Source organism: Alternaria ethzedia (genome assembly GCF_023757985.1).
Source record: "Alternaria ethzedia strain BMP 0044 chromosome Unknown scaffold_3, whole genome shotgun sequence".
Lineage (NCBI taxonomy): Eukaryota > Fungi > Ascomycota > Dothideomycetes > Pleosporales > Pleosporaceae > Alternaria > Alternaria ethzedia.
Window position 1 is genome coordinate 1,039,504 of NW_026056196.1, and position 25,127 is coordinate 1,064,630.

Below are 25,127 nucleotides of genomic sequence, written 5' to 3' on the forward strand. Positions count from 1 at the left end.
TCGTTGGTTTAGGCCGCATGCTTTTGGGTGGATTGAAGTGCTAAGGTGACGCTCGAAAAGCACGTGTGGGATGTTGCGAAGGGATAACAGGATTGATGAGGAAAGGCCTACAGGGCCTCCCCCTATGATGGCAACTGGATACTGCTGAGGACTTGCCATTTAGTCCCGGTAAGATTGATGGACAGTAACGAACGCTGGAACACATGAACTTTACAGCGAGGATCCCCGCTGTCTTTGACATTTCGGCTCCACATTCCCCTCCCGAGGTCTTTACCATTCCAGGGTTGTTACCAACTTTACTAACTTGACGTGGTAAGCATGTGGTATCTCACACTACCTACGTCACTCTCGGTTCAATATGGAACGTCAAAACGGCGGTCTTCCAGGCTTCGCGCTCGAGCTTCGAGTCGTGTCGCGGCGGACTTTGGGTGTGTACATTGGTGGGGTCGGTAAGTGGATAACGGTAATTTCAAGACGGCGGTCGGTCGCGACGAGCGCCGATTCTGTCCCACATTCCGCCTGCTACTTTGCCCGCTTTAATCATTCATCCATCACACATGTGTCAAAAGGATTGATGGCAAAGAAAAAGTATCTTTGATAAACGATTGGTTGAGGAAATCTATCCATCCTCTATGTCTCTTTGTTTGCCTAAAGTCGGCAGAAATATGTACAAGGAACGTAAGGCTATACGATCTGAATTTTTGCTCGAATCTCTCGAAAATGCTCAGAAGTTGCATTTCGCCAAAGCATGGCCTAGTACGCGCCGTAAGAGCCGGTGCTCATAGCACTGTTTCCATCGACGGTAACAGTAACTGTCTGCTTGACTGTCTCGGTGACGATAGGTGCGCTGGCGCAGGTAGTGGCATCTGCAACCTCAGATGGCACCATGGGGGTAGGCTGTGGGGCGTTGTAACCGCCAGTCGCTGTGTTGATTTGCTTGTCTGGAAGCACAGCGCTGTATGCTGAGTATGAGCTCAGGGGAAGAGCGGTAGCGGCAGAAGAGGCATTGGGTACAGCCGCAGAGTAAGCAGCAGAAGATGCAGCGGCGTATCCGGAAGAGATGGCAGCAACGCCAGTGGGGGTCATGATAGCGGAGTAAGCGGTGGTGCTGTTACCGGCAGGGACAGCGGCAGCGGTGCAGCCTGCGCCAGTTGCCGAAGTGGCGGAAGCAGGGCCGGACTGGATGGGGTTGCATCCTGGGAGAGCGTCAAGAACGCTTCCGTCATCACCACCGTATGCCTCCATAGCGGAGCAGCTCTTCCAAGACTCATCGCTATCCTTGTTGACGTTCGCGGAGCCAAAGCACTGCTCCATCTCTTCTTGTCCACAACCGCAACCGCACTTGCATCCGTCGTTCTCGCTAACGGCCTTTTCGAGGACACCGGCTTCCCATCCGTTCATCTATTGCTTTGTTAGAAATGAATGTCAAGGGGAGTAAAGAAGAGCTTACAAAGTCACCGTGGAACCCGTAACCAGTTGGGTCACCGTTGGACAGGACCCAGGGAGCATCATCGGGACCAAAGGTGAACTTGGTAACGTCCCACCAGTACTCGATGAAAAGGGTAGGGAAGCGCGCAGCCCTATGGGTCATAGGGCAGTTCTCGATACCGACACCAGCGTTGCCGTTGGGGTAGGCCATGTGCGCATTGGGGTTCTTGGGATCCATCTTCTCGCCGTTCCAGCACGAAGGGAATGTGACTTCGGAAGCGAAGCCGTACTTGCAGGTGCTGAAACCCTTGGGGAAGCCATTGGCGAAGATGGCTGTGGAGCCACCGTCGGGCTCGTGGCAGCCCCAGCGAACACCGGCGGGGTTGTCGCCGTCGGAGCGCTTGAGCGGGCTACCGGCGATCATGTTGAAGTCCTCTGGGTAAGCAGTGACGTTTGCCCAGTTGTTTCCATCGCCGTACTTGTAGTAAATCTTGGTGGCTAGCTCGGGTACGCGGTAGAGCTTGGTTCCGTTGGTGAAGAACAGGGTGGGGCGCCAGTACAGAGACTTGTCGGTCTTGATACGGGCAGTGGTGCAGTCAGAGGCCTGGGTATCCGCAAAGCCCATGGACTTGGAGAGTCCGTTTCCTCCGTCGAACGAGTGGAGATGGGGGCTCTCGGTTCCGGGGAACAGACCGGGGTCGAGGCGCTGGTAGCTCATGGCATTGCCGGCGCGGTTGTAGAAGCTGAAGTAGTTACCAACGCATTGGGCGGAGGCAGTGGCGGCAAAGCCAGCCGTGAGGGAGACGATATCGAAACGCATGTTGACTTGATGGTGGTTTATGGGTGTGTGGAAATCTTGTATGAGTCGTAAGACAGCGAAAAGAGTGAGCTGTGTGAAAATGAAAGGACCGAGTCACAGACTCTGTAGGCTCTTGATTTCAAAAGGAGTGTGTAAAGAGTCAAAAGAATGAAAGAATGGTATTCCACCGGAAGCCAAAGAGAGAGCGATGTGAAGACAGCGATAAGAACAGGATTCTGGTGGGCAGGCTACTAGATAATATATCCAGGAACGCCCACATGCATCGGGAATTACATGCAGCCATGGGGGCGGCCAGCCCACGCTTGAGGCGCCCCATTCTAGGACGAGATTAGCTGAGGCATCCAAAAGTTTGACTGATGTGACTAGATTCGCGTAGGTGCGTAGTTGTTTCCGGGTGGAGATCTGAGCCAGGGGAGCCGCGCGCAGTTCGAAGGCGGCGGCGCGGGTGTCAGGGGTAGGATGAGAGAATGCTATGCCGCGAGTCGCAAGAATACGTGGTGACGATGCCCAACTCCCTCTAGCCTGCAGCGAGGCTTGCAGCACGCCGTCGCTATCTGAAACATACCAACATGCAGTTCGCGCGACTCCCGTTGTTTTTTGCCAGAGTCTGGAAGACGGCTGACGTATCGATAGGACAGAAAGACAGATTCCGTTCCTGGCGGCGTTCGGGGCGCTTAGCGTCACGATCGTCGCACGCGAGGCCCAGGTGGCTGATCTTCAAACGGTGCTGACTCCCCCTGCCTAAGATTAATGTCCGCGCGCGCTTCCATTTGCTGCACATGTTTCTTCTTAGGCCTCGATGCATGGGCTCCGATAAGGAGGACAACCCGGCAGACATGCTCTTTTCTTCCACCGAACCCACACTATGTGGAGCACAAAGTGTTTGCCGCTGGGCCGCGACGGGAAGCACTCAGAGGATCGCCCCGGTACCTGGGAAACGAGATCTTCGCAAGGACCGCTTGCTGTCGATGAGGACACGATCCAGGGCAACGGTAATCTTGACGAGCTGTCATGTCCTGTATCTAGAAACAGAATCGATAAAGAATCCCACGTGATCTTTCTAAACTCGTCCACGGGTCATCACGCTGCAGCATGCCACAGTCCGAGCTGACGCTCTGTCCCCGAACACGACATGTGCGTGGCGTCGAATCACAATTTTATGATGACCTCCAAGTCAAGTTTAGCAGGCAAAAGTCCTGTTCCAAGGCTAATTCTACAGCATACGCGTTCCTGCAGCGTACCTGGCAGAAGTCTCCGACCGGTAGACGGGCGGCCGCCATTCAACAAGTTGACAGTAGCCGGAGTGTAGCTGCACTGCTTAGTTTGGTACCTGACGTCTCAACGACAGCTCGTGGCACAGCGGCTCGTATCGATAAAGAGATTGCCATCCCCACTCTTCATGAAACGCACAGGACTTGTGCGAGAGAACGTGTGGTCTAGACCACACTTGAATGACATACTGCAGGTTACTGCTCAGTTGTGGAGTTGAGAAATATAAACTTCGTCACGATTTGCATAAGTGGAGATATCGTAGTGTCTGCATCTACTCCGACTAGAAGGAGTGGCTGTATGCGCGCAGATCTTCCTTGTACAACTTCATGGATGAAGCCGGGATACAGCGGGCGCGTAACAAAGGTCTGTGGATTACGTAGGCTTCAACATACTCTAGAGCCTCCTTCTAGGCGCTGCGTACGTCGCGCGCTTGTGTTAGTATACAGGCGTGTAGGCGTACTACGGTTATTGAGCCTCCACGGAACGTAGCGACCGGTATACCAGAGCGGCAGCGTGCCGCGGACAAACGAAACAAGGTTCTAGCGGAACAGCGGAGTGTTTGATCCCCCAGGAAGACGTTTTCATTCGTTGGTTCTGACAGGTTACGCAATCTTGTGCGTTGGGTTAGGTGAGAAGCGACGAGTCGCGTCAAGAAGTGTCGAGCGGTTGAGAGAGTCGTTTGTGCAGAATGAAAAGCTAGGAGGATCATAGAAGGCAGAAGTTAAGATTCTGGAGCGACGAGGAGGTCTTTGCGTGACGTACGCGCCTCGTAACTACCCGAGCAGGCTGGCGTACCCATACTAGCAACGTGCTTGTTCGATCATGTCTGCGTATGCTTTTGCTCTACATTCGCGAAGTGGCTGATCCCCAAACGTTCGAAAACAAGGTCGTCTTTCGCTTTGGACGATCGCTGCCACCTTGACTAAGTAGGTTGAAGAGGTGTCCGACCTGCAACAATGTCCCTTGGACATGCCAACGTTCACTCTGCTATTCCTTCAGTCAGGTACCGAGATGAACTTCATGCGTGCCGTTCCAATACTGCATCGATGGCGGATGAAGACTGCTGAGTTCGCCGCAACTTTTGGTGCGTGTCGCATGCGTACCAGTCACTCAAGCCTTCCCACTCAGCACACTCTCAACAGCGCCCCACCGGTCAATACTTCTCTTGATCAATCCTGCCATCATTTCCCTTCCGACAACGCCCCCACCGCTCTTCTCTACCCTCCTGATGACCAAGTCCTTCGTGCCCTCCTTTCCGCCTGCACAGTCCACCATCACACTAACAGTCTCTCTACACACGCCCTCCTCAAACGCATCAGGATCGCTGAGCACAAAGTCTACTTCTTCATCTTCCTCTTCTCTCCTGCCCTCGAACACTGCAAACGTGCTAGGTATCGGTAGACCGCGTGATTGAAGGCGATGCGCCTCCTTGGGTTCGTCTGAGCATAGGATTCCCTCGTATTCCTCGTCGTAGTATGCGCGTGGTAGGAGTGTGTCGCGAAGCGCAGCGAGTATGGATATCCACGCCGCGTCGAATGCGTTGCCATCGATGCTGATGAAGAACACGTCGAGGTAGAGAACCCAGTACCCTTTCAGTTGTGTCTCCGCTTCTGTGTCTGGGTCTTCGGGGTTCGTGGATGGCTTGTATAGTATGCGGAGATCTGAAGCGCGGAGAAGTCGTGTCGAGTTGAGGAGAGAACGTATGCGGGTTATGAGCGTTTGCGCGTACGTGGACGGCGCGTTGCCGGGGATGTGCGAGGGTGTGCTGCCTGTAGATAGTTCCACGTTCGGGACCAGTAACCTCAACTCTTCTACTTCTTCGCCGTTGTCTTCCTCGTCTTCCGAATCCTGCCCGGCAGTCTGTCCGGGATACTCAAAGGTACCCGGGATGTCTTCCTCTTTCAAGATCTCTGCGCGCACGCCGCAGACGACGCTTGTGTTGCCCAGTCGCACGACTGCACTGCCATTGCAGTGGGTGAGACTTCCAGTGTTGATGCCTGGCTTGCGGAACTCGTTTGCAGCACGGCCATTTGCGCGGATGGGCTTCTTCTTCTCTGCGGAAAGATGCGCCTGCAGGAACGGGTGCGGGGAGACGGCAGCGAAGATCGGGCGAGGGAATGTGAGCGCTGGGGAGGGCTGGGTTGCGGCTGCCATTGCGACTGTACTGGAAATTGATACGCGCTTGAATCGGGTGCGATGTTCGAGGCGCGAGTTGTTAGCATCTACGTTGCCGCTGGGAAATTTTGGAGCTCAGAGCTATGACGCGCTAAGGTTAAGCTTAAATGGGTGGGGCATGGAGATCACAACCCCATCGTCACGTAGCAAGTCAGATGTGTTAGCTGTAAGAAGAGCAAGCAAGCCGACTTCACATAACATTAAAACTACGTAACCTCCATGCTATGCCTCAAGGGTATTCCGATGCGCTATGAACGCGACGCGACAAACAAAACATTACAGGTATATCCGATGCTCTCCGTCAAGTTGTAAAGTCTGCTCGCAATCGTAGCTTCGTCGAGTTTCGAGCCTATCCTGAACTGAGTCCAGCCTTACCAGCCTGTTGAACAGGCGTCCACTTGCCCTCCTTCTTGAACTGGTCGCCCCTCAATGTGCCCTCAGCAAGCTGGCTGATCATGTAGTCCCTTCCCTTGATCATCCATACCATCTGACTAGGCACCCTGAAGCCATTGAACGCACCAACACCCTTCTGGGTGCCGATGGGGCAAATCTGCTGCTCCTTCAGGTTCGCCGTATAGTGGCGATCGCCCTTGTGTGGCTCACCAGTCAGGTGGGCAAGCAGGTCGTTCTTGAGGTTTGTCATAGCCGCAGGTACAGCGTCGTACATGTCCATGACGCCTCCACGAGTATAAGAGCCTGCATCGCCGACGACGTAGACGCGGGGACCGGCGGATTCGTGTTCGACGCGGAGGGTCTTGTCGTTGCATGCGACGCGGTTGCGGGTATCGAGCCACTCCTTCGGAAGGAAGCCAGTGTTCGGCCGAGAGCCTGTCGCATCGATGTAGATATCCGCTTCGACTGTTTCGCCATTGCTGAGTTCCACCCTCGTCTTTGCGCCTTCTTCTTCGCCCGCTTTGGTGGATCCAACAACCCTCGTGTTGTAGGTAACATCGCATCCGAGACGCTTTAGGAATTGCTCAGCAGTTTGACCAATGGCTGGACGTAGCAGAGGCAAGAGTTTCTTGTCTCCGCAGATGAGCGTGACTTTTGCCTTTGGGTTCTTGGGCGCGGATGCCATGAAACCCGGTCTGCCGTTCAGAATCTCTGCAACCTCTCCAGCGGTCTCGACACCTACTGGGCCGCCTCCACCGATGACTACCGTCTTTGCGCTCTTCAGGCCCTCCTGAAATGCGGTATGAACCTTCTCGAGTGCTTCGCGGTCGGTTGCCTGTGTGAAGAGCGGGCTTGGTGTGGTGAAACCAGTCGCGATGACAAGCGCAGCGTATTCGACGTTTTGCTGCTCGCCAGATGCGGTTTCGACGCAGACTGTTTGGCCGGTGGGGTCGACATTTGTCGCAGTTCCTTGGATAAACTTGAACTTGGGGAACGCATAAGTGAACGCAGGCTCGATGGGGTAGAAGGTCTTCTCCGAAGGCATCATCTGTTTGGAGACACTTTCTCGAGGTGCTGCGATGCGCCACCAGAGGTCTTTGGAGGGGTTGACGAGCGTGACATTGTATGTAACTCCATCCTTCTTGGGTAACTGTGGGATAACATGCTTGAGGGCGTAGTGGGCAGCGCTGATGCCTGCAAAGGATCCTCCGAGGATCAGGATAGTTTCGGTACTCATGGTGAACGATAATTAGAAGATGCGCTTGGATTGGGTATCGCAATGAAAAGAAGACGAAGAGATAGATACAAACACGCCGCAAAAGAAAAAGTTCAGGAGACGCGTCGCTATTAAACTTTAGGCGCGCTTCAAGCCTCAGGGACACCGCAGGTGGGGAGCCGCCGAATCGTTAAGTCGATGCTGAATCGAGGGTGCGACGTTTCAATGGGCTAAGCGCGTCGTTAGCTTGATATATGGTTTTCACGATTCCGTTATCTGGATTTTAGCCGGCTTCGGGCGTTGCTTATGCTCACGCTTATGAATCGCGTTCGTAGACAGGCTGTTCATACGCATTGTTAGATATTGGAGGCTTGGGAAAAGGAAGCTAAGGAGCGGGTGCTAGCCACTTCACGCTTAATCCCGGAATCCCTTGCTGCCGATCCGTCGCTGACAATACATAGCTGTGCAGAGCGGTGCTTACATGCTTGGGAACCATGAACAACGCGGAGACGTTCCGTCCTCCTGACAAGAGCATCGCGAAGTGCGAGTTCTGCAGCTGGGGCATCTAGTGTGACGTACTCCCGAGGTTTTTGGCATTCCGGGTTCTCCGCAGCATCTTGGGAAATTTCATCCGCAGCGTCTAACCAACAGACGCGGGCTTCAAGGCTTCGCAAAGTGGAATATAGGTATGCTCTAGTTTTCCATCTGGGCGCAATGGTCGTGGAGAGTGTGCTAGAAGATTTTCATTCATATCTTTCCTGAGACATAACGCCAGTCCGGTATTTTGCCTGCAAGACCCACCGCGATTGCTGACCGTCACGGTCATTGCGTTCATGAAGTCCTCCATATCAATATACATGCGGTAGGCCGTCATTGCACATAATCTCCTCTCTGGCTCTTGCGACCCTTTCTTAAGCTACTTTTGCGTAACTTCTTACTCGACCTCAGTCTTGGACTCGAAGTTGTCGCCAGCGACGAGGTCGGGGATGTCATCATCGTCCTCCTCGTCGTCGTCCTCCTTCTTGTCACCGTCCTCGCCCTTCTCCTTCTGCATGCTCTGGTAAGATTCGGCGAGTTTGCGTAGCGATGCGAGCGAGTCGGGGCCGAGCTGGTTGAGGATGCCGGGGACGAGCTCTGTCAGCTCCTTGTCCTCGCCGTGTCCGTAGATGGCGAAGGTGTTGGCAGGTACTGACGCGTGAACTATAAGATGCTTGCGTTAGTATGCACTCCGACAAAAAGGTAGGGTGGCATGAGTGTGGATCATGAAGTGCCATGTCTGTGATGTACCAGGGCACTCTTCTCTATCCACATGTCACAACGCTTGGGATGACGTACCCTTTGGTGCGGAGAAGTGGATGACGTTTCCGTCGCTCTTGAACATGTTGACCTCCTCAATGGCCTGGATAGGCTGGACGTTGAGCTTCTTCAGCGCGGTCTGGAGCTTCTTGTCGTCGGTGCCAGCGGCCCTGTGGACCTTCTTGACCTTCCTGCGGGGAGTACCCTTGCCGCTATATATCGAATTAGCCTCGTATGCCTCATAGCCATCTGATTCCTGAGTATCGCTCGCTACCAATGGGCGGTCGTGGTGGGATTTCGCGGGTTCGTGATATTTTGCGGTGCGGGGCTGTCAAAATACAGCAGGAGAGGCTTGCTTACCCTGTACACACACGAGTTAGCAACTACTCCCTCGAATAGCATAGCTGACTGCTCTATAAAGCAATTGCAGCTCAGAATTGGAGTACGTACCAATGCGCACCGACGCTTGCATGCGCGCCAACTTTGCTTGATCCATATTTGCGGTGTTGAGGAAGGATAACTACGTGGGGAGAGCTGTAGGCGTGGAGTGTCAGCGGTCGGGTCCGGATTCTGCGCAGATTGGGGTGAGGGCTTGGGCTCAGAGGGAGCGCGGGGCCGGTACGCACCTAAATTCGGGATCGTGGCCGAGACTTGGAGTGTGATGTTGCTGGTGAAGTTGTTGCGGCCATCGGCGAAACTCACCGGAAGCGCCGATTGTGTGCATGTCCTCGCTTGTGGAAGCTTCAGATCCCCGCAACGTCAGAGGGGTCCTAGCCATTGCACAACCATCTCATTCACCTCGAGACACTCAATATGACGCGTTAGCAATTGTTTCAATTGGATTCACATGCAGATGCAGATGCCCAGACGGAGCCGCGGTGCACACCAAGGCCAACATGCGGAATGGCGGTCCATCGACTTTACACCAGTGAAAAATGCTTCACGTCCCACTGAGCTTGATCGCGAATAGTGGTATTAATGCTCTACTTCAAAATGCCCAGATCTACTTAGAGTAGTGCGATTCCAGCCACGCCAACAGCACCCAATGCCCACGAGAAAGCCTTCGCTTGCACTGCTGCACCTGTCGGCGTCGCTGATGCAGCACTTCCGCTGGCGGCCGAGCTTGGGCTTGTCTCCGTCTCCGTTCCATTGGGGTTTCCTGGAATGTCTTCCTGAGTTACCTTCATGCCTGTCTGGTTCTTGCAGTTGTCGGCGAAGTTGATCTGGGCGTTGTTGACCAGTGTCACGTCCGCACACTATGTGGTCGTTAGCGACTTTCTTGCGATGATGAGCCATCCCGTGTCAAAGGCTTACCTGGTATAGTCCACCCGCCTCGTGGTTGTTGGTAACAACTTGTATCGAAGCCTTGGTACCATCCGTCACATTCAATCCTTCCGGTAGGGAGACGTGGCCGAAGCAGAAGTCTCCTAGACCTGATACTTGGGTCTGCTGTTGCGCGACGATGCTGAATCCATCTCCCGGGTTATCGCCAATGGCCATGTACACAGCAACGTTGGTCTGCGGGTGCTCCATGTGCAGTTGTATCGGCCCTCCGCTGATTGGGAAATCGGTGCGCTCTTGCTGGACATCGTTGTAGCCTCCACAAGGGAAGTTGCCCTCAGTGTCATCGGTGAATCCACGCGCTTCAGGGAAATTGAGCTGGAAATGGGCGAGTGTAAGAGGAAGGAAGGCGAGCGCAAGAGCGCCGTTGGTAAGCATATTGACGATTGAGAGGTAAACGTAGGTCTTGATGCCGTGTAGGAAAGAGAAAGAACAACGCTATCGACTTGATGCAGAGGAATGCGAGAAGGTTAAGAGGATAACAACAAACAATAAGGAAACGCCGGGATCACCTGCCGTATTTATTACAGCTTACTCTGGGACGCGACCCATTCCATGCCGTGCATTCCGTTCCAGTAAATCGCGTGGCTCGCCCGTGAGCACTGGAAGCGACCTGCATTGATCCCGCGTTTCGAATAGGTCGACGATCTAAGCAGATAGCAGTAAGTGAGCAGTATCCTGCATCAGCGGCGACTGTCGCTAATGTGCAAGCCGTTAGGGTATGGCATCGTGTGGCGTGCAGGATGCCGACAATTGAGCAAGTTTATTACCAAAGCGGTGGTTCCTCACCGCGGAAGCGACTAGCGTCCAACAAGGTTACATTTCACCGATGGCATTTCCGGTGACGCGCCGAGGCCTAGATTATGGTTCTACTGTATAGCCGGGAATGGAGATCAAGATTATGGAAATACCACGTTCATGAATCGCATTTGTGTTGCTGGAAATAAGCTTTGTGCACCCCACGGGGGTATGCGAGGAAGCCCCTAGCGACTGGACGAGCACGCAGTGTTGAGGAACCTTCTTAAGAATAGGTGTCTGAGGTATCAAGATGAATATTACGCTCTGGAAAAGCTTTCTTTGGATATAAATAACAGAATGCAAATCTAAGACTCAGTGCGCCGCAACCTGATTGAACCTGCCAAACGCCAGCTCACCGACGAATGCACCTGCTAGCACAGACAGAAAGTATCCAACATTGTAAGTCATGACTGCCAACATGCTGCCCAAAAGTTAGCTTTGACGCAATGACTGGAACGTGTAGTGCTTACAGGAGATATCCGACGCCGGCCACAACTGTCATCAACAGTGCCCGGGGCAGGTCGATGCTGAATCTCCATGGCTGAATGTGAGAGACCGGCGCCGAAATGATGCGCACATCCTCCTGGACACCGTTTGTTGTGAGGACACCGGTCATCGAGTTGGCGTCGTCTGAAGCGCTATCGACAACCGCTTTCTCGCCGGCAACGACGATATAGCGTCGCTTCAGCGCGCTCTTGACTGCCTTGATCTCGAGGTATGTCTTTGCGGTGAAGAGGGCGCGAAGGAGTATGGACAGGATGATAAGGAAGATGCATGTCCCTGCGTATTGACCAGCGGTCGTCGGGGTCCAAGCCTCGGAGAACAAAGGAGTGGTCGTTGACGTGATGAACGCCATTGCCATACCGCCATGTGAGGAAGTACCCATGGACATGCCGCCCATATCCATCGAATCCATAGCCATATCGTGACCCTCGTGAGCAACCATGGTGATGGGTTCGACGTGCGTGTAGCGATAAGAAGGTTCCGTTGATGAGGATCAGGATGGGTTCCGTTTAGGTCGCGCGGGGTGATAAGGGATCGAAGAATAGGTACCGAGTTCCAGACTGCTATCTTAGTCCTGGGGCAGGCGATCGCTTAAGACTTCTCGGTACGATGTGGGCTTGCGCGTTCGCTGGTTCCAGTTCCGTAAAGATGAAGGCGCCTCAGCATGAACCCACGACCTGGAGGCGCTGGTTTCGTGTTGCAGTGTATAGAACTTTGGTGAATGCGTAAGATTCTGAGACACTCAAGAAATGGTCAAGTCTGGGCTGAGGCGTGGAGCGTCGGGGCATGTGAGCACATTTCTCGGCAACGCCTTCCCGCCTACATGTATGACAGGCAAATCTGGGAGCTACGGAAAGATCCCTTCCATGCGCGTTGTATGGGTCATGGCACGCTGTCGGTGGCTCGGGCGTGTGAGCGACGTTCAAGCAGCCGGACTCCCAAGGAGCGACTTTGAGCATAATTAGCCGGTTATGGTTAGCGCATGAAGCTTATTTCAAGCCACGGCCAACAGAGTGCCCGCTGGGCCTCGATGCACCCCCGCAGTGCATCGACCCTGCCGCCCTGCATCTGAGAGGCAATTGATTACAGTCGGCACTACGGCCACATGGACTATTACCGGCACCATGGCTGGAGACGCTGCGTGTGTGCTTCTTTCGCTGGACGACTATCACATTTCGTCAACCTCCTACGACACTGTCACACACTGTCTATTCCCAACGTCCTAGATTGCGTCTCCATTCCGATCCTTCGACGTACCAACGAAACAACGACCCTGGTTACATCTCAGACTGCTCGCGACGAAGTCAGCATGCGATAAACATCGGTACAGGCACACGCCATCCATCACTGGCAACCGCCCAACCTTGCATCCAGTGCAAGCCTGGAAACATAGACCAAACAAGATTCGGCAACACTGCAGCAGCGCGTAGCATCATGAGCCACAATCACATGTCGATGGGCTCCATGAGCGCCCTGCCCGCGCTCACAGAATGGCCAGACTTCTACTACGCCGTGATTGGGGCCGCAGTCGGCGTCGCAACACTGTTCAATGTGTACAATTATGTGCTATACCGCCAAAGAATGCTCGCAGCAAGAGGGGGATCGCGGACGCCTGCAAAGCCCATCTCATGGTTCGCCCTCGGAAATGCGACACTCTACGCCCTGACGCGCGAAGCGTCCAATTTCTCGTTACGCATACCACTGAAAGGTCGCATACTCAGAATACCAACAGTCGGCCGATCGTCGCTGGTTATCGGAAACGTAGTCGTGCTGGTCGTCCTATGTTTATATGGCTTCGATGTGACGGACATGTTCAGCATGGAAAATATAGGCTTTCGTTGCGGTGTGGTCACGATCGCCCAACTACCGATTATCGTCCTGCTAGCGGGCAAGAATAACATCATCGGATGTCTTAGTGGTGTGAGTTACGAGCGTTTGAATTGGTTACACCGTTGGTGCGCTCGATGCATGCTCCTTACGGCCACCATGCACCTGGGGTATTTCCTCAGTGCATGGGCTCCATACGACTACATCGGCTACCAACTCAAGAATAACGCGATTGTTTGGAAAGGCCTTGCTGCATGGTGTACCCTGGCGTGGATTGTGTTCAGTTCCATGACACCGATCCGAGGCTGGAATTACGAGGTATTCGTTATTCAACACATCGTTTCGTTTGCAGTCTTCCTTGCGTTCGTCTACATTCATACCCCTCTCGAGATGAACGGCTATGTCTGGGCTCCTGTTGCCATTTTCCTGTTCGACCGCCTCTTCCGAGCATTGCGACTGCTATACATCAACACCTCCGTATTTCATCCTGCATTGAAGAAGCGGGGCCAACTGAGTGGCCTCTGGGCGTGCAAAGCCGAGTTCACACCTCTCCCCCACAACACCACTCGAATCACGATACCCAACCCACCCATCAGCTGGACTCCTGGTCAACATGTATATCTATCATGTCACTCCGTTGTGCCGTTACAAAGCCATCCATTCACCGTGGCCTCGATACCAGCAGATGGAAAGATGGAGTTTTACGTCAAGGCCGAGAAGGGAGGTACCAAGCGTCTCTTCAAACACGCGGAGAAAACCGGTAGTCTATCTGGAATGCCTGTCAAAGCCAGGACTGTGGCCATAGAAGGCCCATACGGCACGCTACGACCACTGCGCCAATTCGATAGCGTCGTTCTCCTTGCAGGAAGTACTGGCGGCACTTTCACTCTCCCACTCCTTCGCGATCTCCTCCAAGGTTGGAAGGAGAATGCTTGTGGCAACACAGGTAGTACCTCGATTTTCAAAACACCAACAGGTGCGGTCACACGACACATCCGCTTCGTATGGGTCGTCAAGAGTAGAGGGCAGCTAAGTTGGTTCTCCGAGCAACTGTCCTCCGTGTACACCGAGTTCCGAACGCTACAGGAAACACTCCGGGACATCAAACTCGAAATGAGCGTCTACATCACCTGCGACGAATCCTTCACGGAAGAGCACAACTCCGTGCTTTCCGGCGTGACGGCACCCAACGTGAACACAAAATCACAGAGCGAGCCTCAGCACGGTACTGTGCAATACAGATCGCCCTCACAGATATCAGAAAAGAAGAGCGAGAAGAAATCGCATAGACAAGGATACCAAGAAGTGACATCTATCGATTCATCAAGTCTCGATATCCAGGAAGCATCCTGTGGTCCGAACGGCACATGCTGTTGCCGCACTGCAGTGGACGAATCATCCTCAGCTAGTAAAGCGGTGTGCAGCTGTTCGAAACCTACAGCTACCCCATCTCGTCCTGGGTCCCTCGCACCTTCTACACCATCTTCTCTCGAGAAGGGCCAAAGAGTCGTCGTGCATCCGTCGATAGCGATATACTCCGGTCGACCGAAGACGCGGGATATTATACGCAGGTCGTTGGAGCAAGCACTAGGAGAAAGTGCGGTGGTGGTGTGTGGACCACAGGGGTTAGTGGCAGATGTGAAGCATGATGTTGTCTCGTTGAGCGATGAGCGGGCGGTGCACAAAGGAACGGGAGCGCAGGGCATATACCTACATACAGAGAGCTTTGGATGGTAATATCTTCTTCACTCCAATACATTCTTAATCACACCACGTCATCCAAAAGTGCATAATGTGAAGTATGGTAGTAGTAACGTTCGTCGCAATAAATAAGAGTACAGATGCAGCCCGTCTCATCACGGTGCAACGCCTCAAACGCCTATCCAGACCCAACCCACAATATCGCCAAAAAGATGCTAGTATGCGTTCGTGGAAAATGTGCGTAAAACAAAGCGCAGATGCAATGAGGATGACAAAGGGAAGAGATGGTAGATGGGACGCGACGCATACGCTCGCTTTCAATCCACAATCCTCAACGCCAGACACCACTCCATTTGATGAGACAAAGGAAATGGTATTTGCCCTCCGTACTGTCGTCACGCCAACGCCGTGGAATGTTGTATGTCCAAACACCCCATTATTTACCCTTCGTCGTGTCGTTGTTGTATATGTCGTAATCGTTCCGGAGCTGTCACGCATCGTCCGTCCTACCGGACCATGCGCTTGCTGCGTTGGATGAAAGGAGATGGCATCTCCGGCTCGGTTTCGGGGTCCCATACTGCGGGTGGGCTGATACCGCCAGTTCGCTTGACGGGACTCCTTCGGCCGTTGTATCCGAAGCCCTTCTTCGCGCCTCCCTCATCTTCACTCATAGTGTGCACAGGGATACCGCGCGCTTGTTGAAGTTCGACTAGTGTGCGGCCCTGAACACCGCCGTTGTTGCGCATCGCTTGGACGCGGAATGCCTCGTTGCCCTTCTTTGATGGGAGTCCAGCAAATGGAATGGACTTTGTGGTAGTGCCTGTCTTGCGTGGTGATGTTGATGCAGTGTCGGTGGACTTGGACTTCGTTCGAGAAGGCGACGCAGCGACGATGGGTACGGCGGAAACAGGACGGGGCTTCGTGGTTCTGGGACCCAGGAGGTTTGGTGTGCTTCCCAATCGACCGTTGGCCTTCAACAGCGGCGCTTGGGCATTTGCGAGCACCTTGAAGGGGTCCGCACTCATAGGACGACCCCCAGAGGCGCTTCGTGCGCGGGTTGGCGATGGCAGAACAGGAAGATCATCATCGTCGTCGAAGTCGGCGTTCCACTCTGCCTCAGTTGGCGACGGGGGAACGTCAGCTTCCCACTTCTTCGCGCCTTCCTTAGCAGCAGCGAAGATGTTTTGCTTAGGTTGCTGGTTGCGACGAGGGGAAAGCGAGAGTCCCTTGAGTGAGATAGGTGCCGGCGACGGCTCAGCCATCTGCACATCCATGGGAGAGTCGGGTACTTGTGTGGTGGAGGGTTGAGAGAACATTGTGCGGGCGCGGACGAGGGGACCGCGGGACGGTCGCTTTGCCTTTGGCTTAGCTGCGATGGTGACATCTTCGGTGTGGTCGTCCAGGGAGAGTGACGATAGGTCTGTTCCGCTGGCGAAGTCGGAGTCTGTGTTGAGGGTGTTTTGCGAGCCGCTCTTAACGGCACCATCGGACTCTGCCGAGAACAAAGCAGATGTTGGTTCTGTTGCCGCCATAGTAGGCGTATTGGACCGAGGAGCCAGCTTTGGCGATGTGCTCAGACGGTTGGGGTACATCTTCAGGGCGCGTTCTACCCGCCTGTTCACTTCTCCCTCGAAGGTCGCCTGGAGCTGAGCCAGCTCTTTCTGTACTCGTTGTTCCGTTTGCAGCTTCACTTGTCGCTCAATCTCCAACTGTGCTTTGACTTCCCACTCTCTTCGTAATTGGTCGTCCAACTCTTTGCGTATCCGTGAAATGGCTTCGCTTGCCTCCTTCTCCCGCTTCGCTGTCAGCATACGCTGCTCACGGAGATCTTGCCCCAGCTTAACGACTTCCTGCTCTTTGCGCATAAGCTTGACAATTGGCAGGTTGAGAAGTGCGGCTGTGTCTGGTCGGTTGTCGGGCGTTGTGTTCAGGCAGCTCGCGATGACCTTTCGTAGTTCCGCCGAGTAGCAGGCCGGTATGTCGGGGTATCGGCCCAACTTGATCTTCGAGATGAGCTCGAAGTGTGTTTTGGCATTGAAGGGTGGTGACTTTGTGCACATCTCGTATATGATGCACCCGAGTGCCCAGATATCGGAGTGGGGACCATATTGCTCGGCCTTGCAGATCTCAGGCGACATGTAAAACGGCGTGCCGACGTAGGTGGAGGCGAAGTCGTGGGATTGGAGGATCTTGGACAGACCGAAGTCGCCCAGCTTGACGCTGTTGTCATCGCCAAGGAAGACTGTGAGTGTTAGCGCAGAGTCACGCGACGCGGAGATGACCAGATACTGACTGTTCTCGGGCTTGAGGTCTCTGTGGAGAATCATGGGCTTGCGTGGGTCACGGGCAGGCTTCGCGTTGCCAACGAGCCCCATGACGTTGCGGCCTGCCGCAGGTGGGTCTTCACCGTAGTGGCAGCGGTACAGGGCGCTGACGATTTGGCTGAAGATGCTCCAGACGAACTCCTCCTCGCACACCTGGTTCTTGTTCTTGAGGTCGCGGATGACACGTCCGAGGTCGCCGTTGCCGCAGTACTCCATGTAGAGGTGGAGGTCCTGCGATGCCTTGATGTGGTCGCGCTCGAAGTAGGCGACGATGTTGGGGTGGCGGAGCTCCTTGAGGATGGACAGCTCGGCCTGGAGCTGCTCGCGTTCCTTCTGCGACATCTTGAGATAGCTGATTTCCTTGCGGCACAGGATCTACGCGGCGGTTAGCACGTCGTCGCGCGCGCAGGCTTCGTCGTCGCTGCTTACATAGCCATCTGACTTCCGCTTGACTTTGCGGATGATACCAAAGGACCCATGGCCTATACAACGTCAGTATGCGTCCTCTTGCGCCTATCGGGGGCGGTCCGTACCAATCTTCTCGAGCACATCGTACTTTTCTTCCTCGGGCATGGTGAAGGTATTGCTATTGCTCAAAAGACATGCAACTATTAAGGTAGGATAGGGTAGCAAGCTGCTGGGTTAGTAGAGCTCGGAGGTAGCGAGGGATGTATGTAATGTACAGTGGGTGGGATGGAAGCCAAGTTTCCTTGGTGTTTGGCCCTGTTTACGCTAACGTCCGTCAACCCAGCAACGCTGCACGCGCCTCACGTGTTGCAGTTGCCAGGCGCACGCACCCCTGTCACTGCCCTTATCGATAGTCACGCCGATCTCCGCCGCCACTCGTCATCGCAGAGCAATAGTCACTTTCACCTCCACCATGTCGCCGTTACTGAGGACCTCTCCTTCTCGCCACAGCCATGGACGTCAAGAAGAAGTACGAGATCGAGGCGGCCCTCGCGACCGAAGCCCAGGCGATTTCCTCGGGCCAGCTCAAGGAAGAGAATCCGCTTGACACGAGCGAGGATTTCAGGGTCTTCTGTGAAGCATGCCGGCGGGGCGACTTGAAGGTTTGCCAGGAAATGATATCGACCGGGGTAAACATCAACGCAAGAGACAGATTTGATTACACCCCCCTTATCTTAGTAAGACAATCTCCTGCTCAAATCTAAACAATTCGCTATTCAATTCAGAGCGCTGACCGCTGAAGGCCAGTCTATGCGGCCACTACGAAGTCATACGCCTGCTCCTCGAGAACGGTGCACTCTGCGAACGCGACACGTTCCAAGGCGAGCGATGTCTATACAACGCGCTCAACGACCGTATACGTAATCTGTTACTATCTTACGACTATGCGAAATCCTCGAATCCCTTACAACCGCTGGCAGCGCATATTACTTCGCTCCTCACGCGACCTTCGCCCAAGACGACAGACATTACCATCACAGCCTTCGACCAAGAGTTCCACCTCCACAAATTCCTCCTCGCCGCACGATCGCCCTACTTTGCGAAGAAGCTCGAGACAGCGCCGAATACAGCGTCATGGAAACTACCCAATACTATACCCGCCGAGTCGCTAGGTGTGGCGTTGCAGTATTTGTACTTCCAGGAAGTCTCAATACGGAGAGCGTTACATGGGCTGAGTGACGAGCAGGAGCTGGTTGTATTAAAAGGCATAGACAAGATTGGCAAGCAGCTGGAGATAGAGCGCCTGTTTGAAGATATAACAGAAGTCTCGGATCGAAGATTATTGCGCCAGCGAAGAGCAGAGGAATTGGAACGCGGCAGAGATCAGCTAGAGGGCTGGTTCAAAAACAACGTCCTCCGGCATAAAAGAGTCGTAGACACTGCAAAAGTGGACAGCATACAATGGGACCGGGAAAACTCCATCTTTGCCGATATATTACTGCGCGCCGATGATGATGACGAGGACCAGGACTCCGATGGCACAGATCGGTCACCAGGGCGGTCAGAGTCATCTACGCCGCCTGTGCGAAACGCACCGGGGCCTCTTCTAGGCATACCTGTCGGATCGGGTCGCACTCGTTCGAGGTCGCCGTCCCGCCAACGGGCATCCCGTAAATCGACCGTTTTCCCTGCGCACCGAGCCATGCTATTGCGCTCCGAGTATTTCCTGACCATGTTCAGCTCGCAGTTCAAGGAAGCACAAGACACGCCGCATTTGCAGATTGTAACCATTGACTGCTCGCCAGCCGTCCTGGAAACCATACTCACCTTTATGTACACCGAGCGCGCCGACTTTGGTCTGGACATTGCCATCGACGTGCTCTTTGCTGCAGACCAGCTCTTCATTGAGAAGCTCAAGCAGCGCGCTGCCATCATCATCTCTGCGCTAGGCAATGGCGCAACCTCAGCAGTCGAGTCAGACAACCCACGGGGAGCTACAGATGCCGATGAAGCCGTGGATATTTACGAAGTTATCCGAGCCGGATGGGATACAAGGGTGCAACGCCTGGAGGAGTTCGCGGCGCGGTACATCGCCTACCGACTGGAACACTACATCGACCAACCCGAGTTTGCAGAGCTAGTCCAAGAATCCGCGAATCGCGTCAAGGCACGTCAGGAGACCGACACAGTCGAGCTTGTCGACGATATCCGATACTACCTCTCGGAACGATTCAGGCTTCGCTTCGAAGACAGCGGGCTAGATGAGATGATGGACGAGAACGCAGCTATGCAAGCTAGTATCGAGGGAGATCTTGATGATGCAATGGGCGACTTCGCACTAGAAGACGGTGTACCTGACAGTGTACAGCAGGACGAGAATATTGCGGCGGTTGAACAACAGATTGCTGCTGGTGTGATTAGAAATTTGGACGGCGAGGAAGTCGGTGATGAGTTTGCTCAGGACGCGATGAACTATCAAATCCTGCTGGGAAAGATAGACACCTTGCTTGAGAAGCTGAACTTGGATGCTTAGATAGCGAATTCAGTTAGGCCCGGGTAGAACCCTAGCGGTATTTGAGACCCATGTATGTTATTGAAACACGCCCCGTTCCCATGCTACCTTCCGCGTTGACCTTTCGACCCCCACTTTACAAAATCCTTCCTGGCACATTTCTCGGCCGTTCTCACATCGACTCACGCTATCATGCCTTCTCAATTGGTAGACGATTGTATTCGCATGGACCTCTTGTGCCGGCTACGATGGAATCTGTTGACCGGCTTGCATAATATTGAGATCGTGGTGGGGTCCAAGGACGAAGAAAAGACTCTCCCGCTAATCGACCACCCCTACGCGGACGAGGAGATTAGCGAACCTGGACTGAGCCGCATTGAGGTGAACAGCCGCGAATGTCTCGAAAAGTTCGACCTCTCGTACGATTCTACCCCCGAGGAAGACGGATGTCGACCCCCACCTCCTCTAATCATCGAGAACGAAGACGGGAAGCACATCACGTTGCGACAATTTGTCACTGAGGTGCATGCCTATCTCAATGAGCATCTGGCCGAACTCAAGAAAGCCCAGCGCGTAATGGCCGCTGAGCCTTGGTCAGAAACGATGCTGTACTACAGACGCGCCTTGCCAAGAAGGACCGACGATGGTAACATCATCGTGAACGTCGAGATGATGCCTCGGGCGCCTGATGAGGAGACCAGGAAAAGGCTTTGGGCCGCTCAATTGAGACAAGCCGAGCACTATGAAGGAAAGCGCCGATTCCGTCGGTAGTCCATCGAACCCATCCTGCCGAGGTTGCATACTCTATGAAACTGGGCGAAATTCCGCTCATAGGCACACCGATGACCGAGAAGTGAAATCCCGGCGAGGTGAAAGTGTCCTACAGCAGGATCGTGTTGGTATTACTGCGTTTGTCGAAGTCGTACTCAGGTCAGACTACGAGTAGAAGGCTGATGTGAATGGGTGGAAGCTAGAGTTCAGGAATATTATCGATAATTGGGACGAATATTGTGAGAATCGGAAGCAGGGAGGTGCGATTTCGGGAGACTGTTTAATTTGGCAGTTGGATCCTTATCGCGACTATGATTGCTGGACTTGATGGAGGGGTCGGTATCTTGAGTCTTTGGTATATTATTGCATGTATTTTTCTAGTTGTTTCGATGTTATATCCGGTGTCCATCGTCTCGGGCAAGAGCATGCTGTTGGTGACATCATGGTGGGGTAGCCGCGGTGCTCAGTTCCCCACCCAACCGTCGTTGACAGCTTGACAAATACCTTAGCAGCTCATAATGCGCGTCACTGCTCGAACAACTTCACTTCTCCAATCTCCAATTGCTCGACTTTCACCTCAAACGTTACGGAGAATTTCAATCGCGGCACCACGATCCTTTACACTTCATCAAACAGCACTTCCACGTAAACAAGGGCTATTCGCCATCTCCAAACAACAGACCACAACGATGTCTACGGAATCCACACAGTCGCAGGCATGCTGCAACACACCCGCTGTAGTCAGCGAGGGCTACCAACCAAAGGGCGATTACATTGAAGCAGACGGATTGAAGACTTGTATGTTCCAGCACCACGACATCACCAGGCACCGCAATTGACTTTGAACAGATCAAACCGGCCCCAAGGATGCAAAGCAAGGAATCTTAGTCGTCTACGACATCTTCGGATTCTTCAACCAAACACTCCAAGGTGCTGATATCTTGGCTTACACCGACAGCCAGAAGTACCAGGTCTTCATGCCCGACTTCTTCGACGGCAAGCCAGCCGACATCTCTTGGATGCCTCCGGACACCAAGGAGAAGGAGCAGAAGATGGGCGAGTTCTTCCAGTCGCAGGCTGCGCCGCCAAAGACCTTGCCGCGCATCCCGAAGATTGTCGATGAACTCACCCAGAAGTACGGAATTGAGAAGTGGGCTATCATTGGCTTCTGCTGGGGCGGAAAGGTACGGAAAAGCTAATTAGATTACCTCCCACGTATCACCTAACACTATACAGATTGTCAACTTGTCTTCCATGGAAGGCACAAAGTTCAAGGTCGCAGCAGCATGCCACCCCGCCATGGTTGCCGGCGACGACGCCCCCGGCATCAGAATCCCCTACATCATGCTTCCATCAGGCGACGAGTCGAAGGATGACGTCAAGAAGTGGCAGGAGGGTATCAAGGTTCCTCACGTGGTTGAGTGGTTCCCAGACCAGATCCACGGGTGGATGGCGGCGCGCAGTGACCTTTCGCAGGAGAAGGTGAGGAAGGAGTATGAGCGCGGATACAAGATGGTGTTGGACTTCTTCCACAAGCACATGTGAGTTTAATGGAAGAGCTGCGGTAATGTAGGTAGAATGCTCATTCCGCTAGGGGTTCTGAGGCGAAGCTCTAGTATGAATACCGGTAATGTCGATACGAAACAATATAACGTAGGACAGAAGAACTTTTAGTCCCAGACCGTGACTGTGCGTGTGTTGCTAGCAGCCTTGAGTTTCCTAAATATAGGCATGGCTGCGCCAGCTATCCTATGCCGAGGCGGATCAACCATCACCAACTATCTAATCCATGGCCAATGTGGAAAAGGTCCGAAGTCATCGCAACAAAGGTTGCAGAGTAGAGTTACGGGTAGGTGTGGGGCTCAACACGTGGGGTTAGGTACTCTGGGGCCGCCAGCCGCGTGCATTGGCGTAGAACGGCGGTTGGGAGACCGAGGGCATGTCGGCAATTGATCACGTTGCGGATGGCCATGTCGCAGGTTATCTAGAAGCATTGGGCAGACTTCGGCGCATTTTTGTCGCGACATTTACCTTCAGTGTTTCTCTGCGCATCTTTCACGTACATTCTCCATTCGTAGATATACAAGAAAGATCTCATCATGGCTCTCCCGATCGGTGCGTGTTCCCATCTCGTGTAGCGGCCGTGGCGCGCTTGTCGTCCCATGCAGCTCCCGACCATCTCTACACGACCGTTATCGTACATGTTAGCTAACGAAGCTTTGAAGCACCTCAAGCTGTAGCAGGCGCAATCGCAGGCGTTACTGCAGCTGCAGCCTACATCGACGCCAAATACCACATCACCAAAGACCTCAAGGGCCAACGCGTCCTGAAAGCTGCCGCGCGCGATCTCGAGAGGAACGGTGAGCCCGAACTACGTATGCCTCCTACCACCCACGTTCTGACAAGACAACAGCACAAGGCAGAGGCCAATCTCTGTGGTACCAATTCGAAGCCCAAGTGCACCGCCTGCCCTCGACCGAAGAATGTATCTGGTCCCGTACCGGCTGCTACACCTGGGCCGAAACCTACGCGAACGCCTGCCGATACGGCCAATACCTCCGTCAGAATGGCGTCGTTCCCGGGCAGCTCTTTGCCATGTACATGATGAACCGGCCGGAGTTCCTCTTTGCACATCTGGGTAGCTGGAGCATAGGAAGCGCGCCGGCGTGGATCAACTACAACCTTGCAGGTGATGCGTTGGTGCACTGCTTGAAAGTCAGTGGTGCCAAAGTGCTGCTTGTAGATGAAGACCAGGAGTGCAGAGACCGCATCGAGGCGGTCAGGGAGAGATTGGAGAGCGAATTGGGCATGACTGTTTTGGTCTTGGATACCGGGTTGAAGGGGGAGATATCGAGGCTGGAACCCACCAGGCCCGAGGATGAGCTTAGGGTGGGCATGAAGGGAAAGTTCCCACTCTTCCTGTTCTACACAAGGTTAGTTACCGCGGCTGTGCTGTGAAGAGGACAATGCTAACTAGAACAGTGGCACAACCGGACACCCGAAAGCTTGCCCCTTCGAGACGCAAAGAGCCGTTGGTTTGACACAGCGTGTGGGTGCTATGGGACTGAAAACAGGGCCCAACGGCGATAGGTGGTATGTTTGCATGCCTCTATACCACGGCACGGGAGGCACGACGGCACTCGTCTGCATGGTCACCGGCCTCACATGCTGTATCGGCACCAAGTTCTCTACATCGAAATTCTGGACCGACGTACGCGATTCGAGATCCACCGCCATAGTCTACGTAGGAGAGACAGCCCGGTACCTTCTCAACGCCCCTCCCAGCGAGCTCGACCGGAAACACAACGTCAGGGCCATGTTTGGAAACGGTCTTCGTCCCGATGTATGGCAGCGCTTTGTCGATCGCTTCGGCATCGAGATCGTCGGCGAGTTCTTCAACAGCACAGAAGGCGTCATGGCGCTTTTCAATGGCTCGCGTGGGCCTTTCACAGCAACTTCAGTTGGACACCAGGGTATCATCGATCGCTGGCGCACCCACAACACTTACGTCCCAGTCGAGATCGATTTCGTAACCGGAGACCTCTTGCGCGATCCCAAGACTGGATTCTGCAAACGCAAGTCCTACGAGGAGGGCAGTGAGATCCTCGTACAGATGCCGAGCGAGCAAGCCTTTGTCGGCTACTGGAACAACCCGGATGCTACTGAGAAACGCTTCGAACGCAATGTCTTTAGGAAAGGCGACCTTTATTACCGCACAGGCGACGCTCTCCGCCGCGACGCCGACGGCCGCTGGTTCTTCATGGACCGCCTCGGCGACACCTTCCGCTGGAAGTCGGAGAACGTGAGCACAGCCGAAGTCAGCGAGGCACTTGGCTCTTTCCCCGGAATTCAAGAAGCAAACGTCTATGGTGTCGAAGTGCCTGGCTACGACGGCCGCGCAGGCTGTGCAGCCATCTACATCGACCCCGCACATCTAGACTCGTTCAACTTCAACGCGCTACTTGCGCACGCGAAAGAGAAGCTGCCGAAATACGCAGTGCCTGTCTTCTTGAGGATACAGAAACAGCAAACGACGATGCACAACAACAAGCAGAACAAGGTTCCGCTGAGGAACGACGGTATCGATCTGAGGAAGCTTATGGAGAGGGCGGATAAAGAGGCGAAGGAGCAAGGAAAGGAGGAGGCGGAATACGATACCATGTATTGGCATCCGGCTGCTCTTGGATCTGGCAAGGGCAAGAGTGGCGGTGATGATGGATATGTTGTATTCACCATGGCGGATTGGGACTTGCTCAAGGGAAGTGTAGATGTAGAGGGTGGTGCCAAGTTGTAAGGTTCCCCAGTATATAATTGCTTATATTCTGTAAGTCGTAGCGTTCT

The 25,127-nt window shown here is 53.9% G+C and overlaps 11 protein-coding genes across 11 annotated transcripts; 5 read left to right on the top strand and 6 right to left on the bottom strand.

Moving 5' to 3' along the window:
* Window positions 1–753: 753 nt before the first annotated feature.
* Window positions 754–2,248, bottom strand: J4E87_001852 (uncharacterized protein; the record flags this gene model as incomplete). The annotated part of the gene is made up of 2 exons (XM_049373492.1): window positions 754–1,401; window positions 1,451–2,248. The coding sequence occupies 2 exons, from the start codon at window positions 2,246–2,248 to the stop codon at window positions 754–756; spliced, it is 1,446 nt and encodes a 481-aa protein (XP_049236862.1).
* A 2,382-nt stretch (window positions 2,249–4,630) lies between these two features.
* J4E87_001853 (uncharacterized protein) lies at window positions 4,631–5,674 on the bottom strand (the record flags this gene model as incomplete). The annotated part of the gene is made up of 1 exon (XM_049373493.1): window positions 4,631–5,674. One exon carries the CDS (start codon window positions 5,672–5,674, stop codon window positions 4,631–4,633), a length of 1,044 nt encoding a protein of 347 aa, XP_049236863.1.
* A 370-nt stretch (window positions 5,675–6,044) lies between these two features.
* Window positions 6,045–7,325, bottom strand: J4E87_001854 (uncharacterized protein; the record flags this gene model as incomplete). The annotated part of the gene is made up of 1 exon (XM_049373494.1): window positions 6,045–7,325. One exon carries the CDS (start codon window positions 7,323–7,325, stop codon window positions 6,045–6,047), a length of 1,281 nt encoding a protein of 426 aa, XP_049236864.1.
* Window positions 7,326–8,238: 913 nt separating this feature from the next.
* Window positions 8,239–10,319, bottom strand: J4E87_001855 (uncharacterized protein; the record flags this gene model as incomplete). The annotated part of the gene is made up of 4 exons (XM_049373495.1): window positions 8,239–8,504; window positions 8,640–8,812; window positions 9,654–9,856; window positions 9,915–10,319. The coding sequence occupies 4 exons, from the start codon at window positions 10,317–10,319 to the stop codon at window positions 8,239–8,241; spliced, it is 1,047 nt and encodes a 348-aa protein (XP_049236865.1).
* Window positions 10,320–11,051: 732 nt separating this feature from the next.
* Window positions 11,052–11,685, bottom strand: J4E87_001856 (uncharacterized protein; the record flags this gene model as incomplete). Its single annotated transcript, XM_049373496.1, has 2 exons — window positions 11,052–11,160; window positions 11,210–11,685. 2 exons carry the CDS (start codon window positions 11,683–11,685, stop codon window positions 11,052–11,054), a joined length of 585 nt encoding a protein of 194 aa, XP_049236866.1.
* Window positions 11,686–12,692: 1,007 nt separating this feature from the next.
* J4E87_001857 (uncharacterized protein) lies at window positions 12,693–14,807 on the top strand (the record flags this gene model as incomplete). The annotated part of the gene is made up of 1 exon (XM_049373497.1): window positions 12,693–14,807. One exon carries the CDS (start codon window positions 12,693–12,695, stop codon window positions 14,805–14,807), a length of 2,115 nt encoding a protein of 704 aa, XP_049236867.1.
* A 470-nt stretch (window positions 14,808–15,277) lies between these two features.
* Window positions 15,278–17,668, bottom strand: J4E87_001858 (uncharacterized protein; the record flags this gene model as incomplete). The annotated part of the gene is made up of 4 exons (XM_049373498.1): window positions 15,278–17,013; window positions 17,065–17,470; window positions 17,525–17,577; window positions 17,629–17,668. 4 exons carry the CDS (start codon window positions 17,666–17,668, stop codon window positions 15,278–15,280), a joined length of 2,235 nt encoding a protein of 744 aa, XP_049236868.1.
* Window positions 17,669–18,015: 347 nt separating this feature from the next.
* On the top strand, window positions 18,016–20,036 carry J4E87_001859 (uncharacterized protein; the record flags this gene model as incomplete). The annotated part of the gene is made up of 2 exons (XM_049373499.1): window positions 18,016–18,240; window positions 18,306–20,036. 2 exons carry the CDS (start codon window positions 18,016–18,018, stop codon window positions 20,034–20,036), a joined length of 1,956 nt encoding a protein of 651 aa, XP_049236869.1.
* A 171-nt stretch (window positions 20,037–20,207) lies between these two features.
* On the top strand, window positions 20,208–20,786 carry J4E87_001860 (uncharacterized protein; the record flags this gene model as incomplete). The annotated part of the gene is made up of 1 exon (XM_049373500.1): window positions 20,208–20,786. The coding sequence occupies one exon, from the start codon at window positions 20,208–20,210 to the stop codon at window positions 20,784–20,786; it is 579 nt and encodes a 192-aa protein (XP_049236870.1).
* A 689-nt stretch (window positions 20,787–21,475) lies between these two features.
* J4E87_001861 (uncharacterized protein) lies at window positions 21,476–22,331 on the top strand (the record flags this gene model as incomplete). The annotated part of the gene is made up of 3 exons (XM_049373501.1): window positions 21,476–21,584; window positions 21,636–21,970; window positions 22,023–22,331. 3 exons carry the CDS (start codon window positions 21,476–21,478, stop codon window positions 22,329–22,331), a joined length of 753 nt encoding a protein of 250 aa, XP_049236871.1.
* A 425-nt stretch (window positions 22,332–22,756) lies between these two features.
* Window positions 22,757–25,080, top strand: J4E87_001862 (putative NRPS-like protein biosynthetic cluster; the record flags this gene model as incomplete). Its single annotated transcript, XM_049373502.1, has 5 exons — window positions 22,757–22,765; window positions 22,865–22,901; window positions 23,060–23,161; window positions 23,200–23,719; window positions 23,769–25,080. The coding sequence occupies 5 exons, from the start codon at window positions 22,757–22,759 to the stop codon at window positions 25,078–25,080; spliced, it is 1,980 nt and encodes a 659-aa protein (XP_049236872.1).
* Between the last annotated feature and the right edge of the window lie 47 nt (window positions 25,081–25,127).